Genomic DNA, 10,345 nt, shown 5'->3' with positions numbered 1-10,345 from the left:
CACAACCAGATGCCAAAGTTCCAGCCCGATCCGATAACCCGATCCCCCCCCCCCCCCCCCCCCCCCCCCCCCCTGCCCCGCTGTCCCGCATTTCGATTGCAGGAAGGTGGTCACCCTAAGTCTGAGGCCATATGTGGCCCTCCAGCAAGCTCGTTGCCCTCCAGATCCCTGGGGCCTCCAGTCAGGGGCAAGTCACTACCTGGCGTGGCAACATTGGTCTCGTTCTTTCTAGTCGCACTGCCCTCCACGCGATGGCGCCACGGTGTCCGCTCGCGTTCTTGGAATCCCGTTCGGTTCGTTCGGCAGTTTTCGGTGTCTGCTGTTTACGTTGTTTTCCGCTCCGCGTATCGTGGTCGTGCGCAGTAGGAGCTGCAGCTCGCGCTATTCTTTATCGTTTGTCGGGGTGCTTGCCGATTCCAGCTCGAAACGTTAGCCTCCCTGGTATGGTGTACTCTGGGCCTCTCCTCTCTAACCCACGATATCCTTGGCGCGCTTCACGACAACCCTGGCCGCATACTACGAGCGTTTCCGGACTTCGCACCATTCGGCAGCCATCGACCGAGAAGGAATCGATCGCACGAGTCCCGTATGTGGTCTAACGCGACGACGGGCGCTACCCAAGCGGCGCCGATCGATCGTGCAACCACGGTGGCGCCAAGCGATCGGTCGGAAGCCCGCCGCTTCCGCAAAAACATGGCGATGACGAGGAAGCGTTTCCACCTCCAGGACGACTTTGTGCTCCTGCGCGAAGTGATCAAGCACAACCCGTTCGAGGATCCCGACCGCTGGATGAACGTTGTGCATACCCTGAGGAAAGAGACGCTGAAAGAGTTCACAGTGCGGGGTGCCAGGGAACGGATGGACCTGCTGCTCTCGCAGTGGAGTGACACCGACGCCAGAGAGCGCCTGAAAAGGTGCGTCCTCTTTACGGTACCTGGTGCGGGAGCTTAGCGGAGCTACGGTGCAGCGACGCTCTGGGTCGTGAATCGTGCTTTTGGCGAGTCGCAGCGTATCGAGAACGTGTCGTCGGTTTGTTGAGTACGGGCTTGCCGTGGATGTACCCATTAATCAGTTAATTAAATCAATTAGCTGGGCGCCTTGTGTCCACGCTTGGCGGGTAAACTTTTTTTTTTTAAATTTGATTGCGCGAAATTATTTGTTGAATTTACGGTTGATATGTAATACCTAGCTTGCAAGCGTCGCCATTACTGGTTACTGGCGGTTATTTCTACCTACTGGTTTCTTCGTAATATAGCTTTTGCGGTGTGAAAGTAACACTGCGAACCGAACGCTCGGGGCAATAGAATACTACCATGGCCGCGAATGACGTCACATGCAAGCTATATGTAGCTGCAGTGCCTAGCTTGCACTCAAAAGTTTTCAAAAACAAAAATAAACAAAACATACAGCAGTAGCGAGTGAATTGATATATCATGTTTAGGCTGCGTAAAGTACAAGCTGAGACCGAGAAAATGAAACAGGCTTTAGGCCTGCATACATTAGTTATGTATTGTAGAAAGCTGAAACTCCTTGACAGTAAGATGCTAGCTTGGATGACAAAATGCGATTTAGCCCATAACATTGCCTGGCCCTAAATATACAAAAGAAAAACTAAAATTTTCGATGAGCCAGTGTCTACCAAAACCTAGCTGCCATTTTTGGGGGGGCTCTCATCTGCTCAGTCGCTTGGACAGTGCTGGTTGGCTTGACTACCTCTGCTATTCTCGCGGCTTGGCTTCATAGTGGTCATGCCTTACTGCTGTGCAGCTGCTTAGTTACACATATAGCAGCAAAAATGGTTTGAATGCAAGATTTTATTCAGTTTCAGCAGCCTTTTGCAGGTGGTAAACGAAAGCACCCAGTGTCAAACATCTTGCCCTTTTTTCCCCACTTTCAAAATCCCCGATTAGAAACCTGTTACGCGAATCCCCCGTGTCAGGTAGCCAGCTCCGCAATGTGACGGTGGGACATCTGTGTTTAACGTAAAGACAGTAAGCCTGCACATGAGGTTGTGTAACGTAATCATGCCGTACCCGGTACTAAAGCTAAAAATAACTGGATAAAGCTTTCCGTTCTTGAGGCGTGTGCCATAGACATTTGCGTCTTGCGATGTTGTGACACAGAAATTATCAGTTATTAATTTAAGCCCTACGGCGACGGAACCCTGACGGTACATCTTGCCAACCAACTGTGAACTCTCCTGTTTGTGGAGCCCACTTCATCAAAGGTTTGTAGACATGCTGAATTTAAAGAGAGATTCTTTATAACATACCATTCCTTACTTTTTGACGGTGCAGGCAAGGCTTTGCGATATCAAGACAACCCGGATTTCACGCCATCCATAGTTTGTTTAGATGCCCCTTGGTACGGCGATGCCCCGTGCACTCGCGCAGTACACAGGACGGCGAAGTGAGAGAATGCAATAGGCTTGAATAACTTAGGTGCTCAAGGAGAGCGAAATCAGCCGTTTTTAGTGGCCTGGCCTCATAAACGGAGCTCAAAAGCCACACACAAGGTGGATAGTTGGGTTAGTATCAAAACTGATCACCATTACTTTCCTCATAACACTTCGCCTTGAAAGCCAACACATTTTTCAGTTCCTTGCATGATGCAATACCGAAGTGACAATTGAGTGACTCCGAGTCAACGGTAGCAGGGTTCGTAGCAGTCCTTGAGACCCTTGAAAACCCTGGAATTTTAAAATAGCATTTTCAAGGCCTTGAAAACCTTTACATTTTTTTAGGTCTTTAAATTTCCTTGAATTTTGTCAATAGACTTTCGTTCAGCTGGTTTTTAGCGGATGCCTTTTAAACGCCTGGCAACTACGTACTTGAGCCACCTAGGCATCCATCCAATCCACTTCTGTAGCTGCAACGCAGTACGGCCAGCGGCAGCAACAACAAAAGCTAAGCCTACCTTCGGTTCGGGAATATGGTGCACGTATAATCAAAGTCGCGTCTTTTGCAGCCTCAATATGCCTGGAAAGTGCAATTTCCAACAGTCGTGGTTAAGCAGTGGTGCTTATAAGGAGTGGATTTCTCCGGATACGTCGATCTTGCATTGGGCAAAGTGCAAACCACGTGGGAAAACATTTGACGTGTCATCAATGGGGGAGTCAGCCCTTAAAAGTCGCATGAAGAGCTCAAAACACATGGAGAATATGAAAGCGACTACGGCGCATTGTACCGTGCGGAGCTACTTGACGACAACAGTTCATGAGCAACGCGTCGAGCCAGCTCCATCGACGTCGTCGGATGTGAGCAGCCTGTGCAAAGCGCACAAGGGTTTGACTGACGCGGAGATACTGTGGATCCTGAAAATGGTTACATCGCACTATTCCTACAACTCGTCATCACATGCAGGGGAATTGTTCAAGAAAATGTTCCCGGATAGCTAAATCGCTGAGGCATTTTCCTGCGGCGAAAAGAAATCTGCATACGTGGTGTGCCATGGTCTGAAACCGTTTTTTCTCTCGTGTCTACAACGCGAATTAGAGCAGTCTGATGGTTATACCGTTCTGTTTGATGAGTCTTTCAACGACTGCCTGCAGAGATAACAGATGGACATATATTTGCGGTCCTGGAGCACAATGCCCGAGCGTGTAACCACGAGATATTACACGTCGGTGTTCATGGGACATTTGACTGCCGAATACCTTCAGAAGAAGCTTCTGGCTGCCTTGGCCGATTTGCCGTTGGCGAAAGCTGTCCATCTGTCCATGGATGGCCCCAACGTAAACCTAAAGTGTTTTAGGGGAATGCAGGAATACCTGCAGCGGTACCATCCAGTCCAGTGTTTGGACCTGGGAACTTGCGGACTGCATACAATACATACAGGGATACTACAACAAAATTTCGGTGCTTATTTTATGGTCTATATGTGTTCAAAGGAGCAGTATGACAGCGAACATACCAGTATCTTGTTAAAAAAGTCACGAAAAGGAATTTTAAATTGAATTAAATGATTAGCAAAGAGCACCTGGTGGATGTCGCTGATGCCTCATTTGTAATGCACGTCTAGGAACCTTGACAGCTAGTGACGGAGGTTGTCGCACCTCCAGCCACAACGAAAGAAGTGGGGGAAGGAGGAACTTCCCTCTTCCCGAGAATGCCTTTTGTGTGTCGCAGAAGTCGCTATTGTCCCCCTATAAGATTATAGAAGATTTACCCGTCACTCAAAATTCGTACAAAAGCAACCGCTTCGGTGGCTGCAACGACTAGGCCATCCTCTCGACGTCAGCCTGGCCGTAGCTTTGCTCGTCCCAAGATGACCAACGTCACGATTGCGTTAGGTGTCACATGGTCTCCGCTGGGCCTTCTCCGAGCTCTTGCCAGAGTGGGCCATTTATAACGAAAAATATAGCCACCAGGCTCAAAATACAAATGTGTGATTGTCTTTTACGGATATTGTGGATCATATTCAGCCTATTTTTGAACATGACGGGAATATTTCCAATTTCGTTGAAGTATCCCTTTACGGGGCGGGTCTTGTTGCCAGCAAGTGGGGCCTAGAGAATCTTCTTTCAAGCCTCAATGCCATTTTTCATGATGCGCCAGCCCGAAGGGAAGACTTCTCTGCTGTGACAGGCCAAACGACAGTTCCCCTAAAATTTGCTGTTCATCGCTGGGCAGAAAATGTTCCTGTGATCGAACGTGCCATTGCACTGTGGGGTGACGTGAAAAGGTATGTGGAAAGTGCAAAAAAGAAAGAGGTGAACTTGCCTAAGTGTGCGTCATTTACACAGCTCGGTGTCTTTTGCCAGGACGCACTGCTGTTGGCCAAACTGATGTTTGCTCTCGGCATCGCAATGATTCTAAAACCATTCCTCACGGAATACCAACTGGACAAACCACTGATGTTCTTACTGAAAAGAGAGCTCGAATGTCTCGTGAGATTCGTGAAGAGCTCGGTGCTGTCCTCTTCCACGGGAATTGTCAGCATACTCAAAATGAACCTTGTAAACCCAAATAACCATGTATCCTTAGAGAAAGTTGACATTGGGCATGCTGCTGAACAAGCACTCAAACCTGCAAAGGTGTGCACCAAAAATATACTTGCTTTTAGGATGGAATGCAAACAGTTCGTTATAAGTACAACCAAGAAAATTCTGGAAAAGAGCCCGCTGACATACCATCTAGTTAGGAGTCTGTCCTCACTCGACCCCCGTCAAATGGTCTCAAAGCCGGTTGAGTGCCTTGCAGGTTTCAGGATAGTCTTTGACGTGCTCATTGCAGTTAGACGATTGGGTGAGCATGAGCGTGATTCTGTCCTTGGCGAATACACAGAACTTCTGGAAGAGAAGAAACACAACCTGCGGCAGTTTGATAAACACTCTTTTAGCCTAGACAAGTTCCACCTTGAGCTATTGAAGGTCGACTCATACTATGTGCAGTTGTGGAAAATTGTCCAACTTCTTCTCGTCTTGAGCCACGACCACGAGCAGTTGAAAGAGGCTTCAGCGTCAACCGTCAGGTCTCTGTCAAAAACCTGAAGGAGATCTCGTATGTGTACACAGCGAATCGTTTGCGATGCAGTAAGCAAGGCTGGCGGCATCCTGAACATTGAAACAATGAAGGAGTTTCGTACATCTGTCTCAGCCGCACACAACCGCTATCGGGCCTACTTGGAGGAGAGAAAAAAACAAGTGATCGAGCAGACAAAGGCATCAAAGAGAAGTCACATTGAAGAAGAGGTGCGTGGTATCAAGACGAAAAAGAAGAGGCTGGAAGCAACAATTGCCAATTTAACAGCCCGCGCCGACAACTACGCTCAGCGGGCCACAAGTGACATCACCTTGATTGTGAAGTCAAGCAGCTTACAAAAAACGGCAAAAGAAAAGACTCCGGAGCTCGCAGAAATGGATGAAAACCTGAAGGGAAAGCTTCGGGAACTTAATCTGGTGTCCACTGTTTGAAAATAGGCCCCTTTTTTTGTGTGTGTGTGCAATACGTCTATTCGCTTGTGAAAAATGTGCTTGCTTTTACTTGTGTGCAGTAAAAGATGTGCTTCCATGCTGTGAAAGATGGTGTTGTCTTTTTCTACGATCTCAAAAAGTGTTGTTTCATGTTTCAAGTCCCTGAAAAATTCTTTGTTAGGGCCTTGAAAGTCATTAAAAACCGTTGAATTTTTTTCTTCTCAGTTGCTATGAACCCTGGGTAGGAAGCGATGCAGCGTCAGCGGTCTATCCATCTTTGAAGGTTTAAAGAGAAACGAGGTTGTCTGTTTCGTAGGCAGTGGCTTTCGTTTACCCTCCAGGGTCTTCCTCAGCCGTTTCGAAGAAAAGATGCACGCAAAGAGACGACAGAGAGACACATTCGGAATGGCAAAAGACGAAACAATGCCACCAGAGAACACGTAAACACTCGGACTGGAAGACACGCCAGGCGCCGGCACGGCTGATGGAGTAACGGTCCTGGAGACCCCAAAAGTGTTTCTAGTGATTCCTGCGAGGGTGTGCCACGATTGTGGCCAAGCTCTGAAAAAGGTCTATTATGTCGGTGAAAAAGACTTGTCGACAAGAAAGAAAACAATATTGTCTTTTTAACTGAAAAGTTTTTCAGTGAAATAAGCACTACAGGTGTCCTGTCTTTGCAACTCTTAAGGAAATTAACACACAACTTAAAAAGCTGTTCAAACTTGTGACAGCATGGCGGAGAGCTTTGGGTCAGAAATGACATTGCCCAATGTTACCTACCCAGATCTGTGAGTAGGCCAAACACTATACAGTTCCTTCCTTCTTCAATTACAAGTCTAATTTCTTGATGCAAACTGAGGGCCATTGTCACTGACGACCCTGGTAGGCACTCCATTTCTGGAGAAGATGGTTTGAAGAACTTCAGTGGTACGTGTGGCTGTCATACTGTTCATGACCACCACTTCCAGCCACTATGAGCAGGCATCCACGACGACCAGAACATCTTGTTCATGAACGGTCCAACAAAGTCAATGTGGATTCCCTTTCACTGTCCACTTAGAAGTTCCCACTGGAGGGGCAGTGCCTTTGCTGAAAGGTTTTGTTGTGCACTACAACTGCTGAACTTCTTTCCTTGCTCTTCAATGTATCTTATTGGTGGGCCACCAGGCGTATGAGCTGGCAAGTATTTTCATCCGTACAGTACAATTGCGGCCACTCGGGAGTTCTGTGAGAATACTTTGTTGCAGTTTCGGCAGTATGACAGTCCATATGCCTCATGTGATCACTCCCTGGTGGATCGAGAACTCATCTTTTCGTCTGTAATAGGGTGAGATATCATCGTCCTGCCTGCATTTTTCCCAATCATTCAAAACATGGAAATGTACTCTTGAAAGAATATGATCGCGTTAGATGGCTTGTCTGACTTGCTGCACTGTCACAGGAAGTTGTTCCATTTGAGTGATGTGGAAGAGCTCTGCTTCCAATCTCATAGTCAGAACCTGCTAGGAACAGTGCATATCGCTGAATCCGTGCTGCTTGCATAGCAGGTATGCTGCTGCTCAAACCGAAGATTTGTGTTAGTGGCTGATGATCGGTGATCAGTTTGAAGCGTCTTGCATACAGGCACACATGGAATTTCTGAATTCCCCAGATGATGGCTAAGGCCCGTGCCAAATTGCAACTAGTTATTTTCTGACATTCTCTGTGTCCAGAGAGCAAATGCGATCGGTCTCACTTCCATTTGGCATGATATGTGAGAGAACTGCTTCCAGTCTGTGGGGTCCAGCATCACATGCTAAGTGCACCTCCAAGTTGGGGTCATAGTAGACGAGCACTGTGTGTCAGATGCGATGATTTCCTTGGCTTTCTCGAATGATATGACAAACTCTTTGGTCCATTTCCAAATTGTCGACGTCTACAGTAGCACATGTAGAGGTCAAAGCAGGTTTGCACAGTCGGGAATGAACATCTCGTAGTAGTTTATAAGGCCAAGGAACGACCGCAGCTCAGTGTTAGACTTGTGTGTCGGAGCATCCACTACAGCTCTGATCTTGTCTTGAGCCGTGTGCAGGCCCATTCCATCAAGTTTGTAGCCACAGTAAGTAACTGAGTCTTTGAAAAGGAGTATTTCTGCAGGTTGGCTTTAAAGGGCCCATGAAACGATTTTTGGGTTGGGATAAATCATTTTAGATTGGGATTTTACTAATAGAACATCGTTCAGTGGGCCAAAAGAAAAAAGGTAGAAAGTCAAAAGCCTGACATTCAGTGCGAAAATTTGAAAACACAGCGGACTATTTCGTTCCTTCTCCCCTTCGTAACCGCTCTGCCTTTTCACGGGGATACATCCGCGGTCCCAAAAGCGTGTCATCGGGTCCAAACTGACGTCACACAAAACCGGACCTCATTTAGTCCCTTCACCCCTACCCTGACATTGTGGTGGAAGCTACACGCTTGCCGGACCAATCAGGCACCTCCGTTTCATCACCTGACTTCATTCTCTGCAGCCACATTTGCCACGCTTACGTGGCAAAAGTGTGGCTAGCCCAAGGAGCACGTAGCTTCCACAGCACTGTCAGCTTAGGGGTGAACGGGCTAGGGAAAGAAACTTTTGTCTGAGTTTTGAGCGACGGGCTAATCTTCTAGGGGGAGAATGGATGTGTCCGGGGATTACACAAACCAGGTTCCGAGCGAGGGGGGCCTCCCTTCTTTTCGTCTTCTTGAACTGTTTGGTGAAATGCGCGATTTATGAGTTGAGGAGGAAAGCGAAACAGGAAAAAGTTGGAAAAGCGTTTCATGACCCCTTTAAGTCCATACTTGTACATTGTACTGAACAAGTATGAACATATAGCCAACCTGAAGAAATGCTCAGTACTTTAGAGAGATTTTGCAGGTGTGGCTTTTCTGACTCCCCAGTGACCAGAATGTTTTCTTGCATTGCATGGCACGTCGAAATCCCTTGCAAGATCTGGTTGATTATTCGCTGCCACTCGGCTGGTGCGCATGTGATATGCCAAAGATTATCCTGTCTTTCTGGTACAGTCCCTTCTCTGTATTGATGGTGAGGAGTGGCGCTACGTTCCTAGTCCACTTTTATTTAAGATAGGCCTTTTGCAGATCAATCTTGAAAAAATATCTTTTTCCTAGACAACTTTGCAAAGATTCTTTGACGCAAGGTAAGGGTTACTGGGCCACCACAAGGTCGGGGTTAATTGATTGTGCTCTTGAAACCGCCACAAATGCAAACGACTCCACTTTCTTTCACCACTGGTGTAGCCCAGTCGCTGTGGTTGACCTTTGTCACAATGCCTTCTGACCCCAGGCGATCCAGTTCGGTGTTCGCTTTCTCCTTCAAGGCATATGGGACTTGATGTGGACGACAGAACTTGGAATGAGCATCATCCTTCAGGTGCAGCTTCAGTTTGAAGTATTTGAGCTTCTCGATGTTGTAATCGAAGACGTCCTTGTACTCTGCGGTCTTCATGTTTAGTTGGTCCTGTTTCTTTAGTTCAGGCTGGCTGTCCACCTTCAACACGTTGCTAAGCTTGAGAAGGTTTAAATGGTTGATCCCATCCCTCCTGAAGAGCAGAGGTCCTGGGGTGTCCACCACAAACAGCTGCAGTTGGCCCATTGACTTCCCAAGTGTCACCTTGACTGTTGCAATACCTTCTGGTTTGAAAGTTTCACCCATCAGGGTATTAGAACGCACTGGTGTTCTTTGCAGTCACATGTGCGAGAAGTGTTCCTTGTACAGAGTCATTGACAGAAGAGAGTATTTGGACCCTGCGTCCATCCCTATTTTGAGAGTTTCTTGAACTCTTGGTTTCAGCCAGATTGGTTTAATCTTGTTTCCATTTTCGATGTGTGCTAAAAATTCATACTCTGCATCATCTTTGCCTGTACTGCCTGAAACTAGTAACACAGAGTATAGACCGTTTTATCATGGTTAGCACCATTTTGAGAGCGAGAGAAAAGGGGAAAGGGCTACCGGCGCTTTCCCCCTTTCTGATTGTGTAGAAAGAGTACAAGTCCCGGATGAAGAGGCTTGGCCGGTGTTGGGTGTCTGCTGTGCCCCAACATCTTTCGCGCTTTCTTTTTTGTTTTGAACTCGCAAACTTAATTAGAGCCACGGGCTTCGATGGCAACAGTCCCCCGGTCATCAGGACACCATTGCTCGGTCATAGGGTGCACGAATAACGACAGAAAGCGTCGAATACCGCCCAAGGACCTCGTAGCTTGCATGGAATTCGGCAAGGCACGTGTGGCTGCAATGTTTTGAAGCTCCACCGCTTTCCGCGTGACTGGAAATGATGAACCAATCATAAATTTTTGCTTGCAATAGGCCCATCTCAACGCAGCCGATTTTAGTAATGAACAAGCAATACACAAAATGGGAACCTCAATTAACTTTTGTAAACACCCGGAGCTGCTACA

The 10,345-nt window shown here is 47.4% G+C and overlaps 1 protein-coding gene across 1 annotated transcript in view; it reads left to right on the top strand.

Annotated features, from left to right (window-relative positions):
• Positions 1–230: 230 nt before the first annotated feature.
• The window catches only part of LOC8053708, a 65,804-nt gene continuing 55,689 nt past the window's right edge, over positions 231–10,345 (top strand). The window contains exon 1 of the mRNA XM_029981605.4: positions 231–914. Within this exon, the coding sequence (XP_029837465.1) occupies positions 589–914 (326 nt within the window). The 5' untranslated portion in view covers positions 231–588. The remainder of the gene's footprint in view (positions 915–10,345) is intronic.

Source organism: Ixodes scapularis, unplaced genomic scaffold (genome assembly GCF_016920785.2).
Source record: "Ixodes scapularis isolate PalLabHiFi unplaced genomic scaffold, ASM1692078v2 PGA_scaffold3__209_contigs__length_174095766, whole genome shotgun sequence".
Classification (NCBI taxonomy): Eukaryota; Metazoa; Arthropoda; class Arachnida; order Ixodida; family Ixodidae; genus Ixodes; species Ixodes scapularis.
Note: the sequence above shows the minus strand (reverse complement) of the source record. Positions and strands in the feature narration are given on the sequence as shown.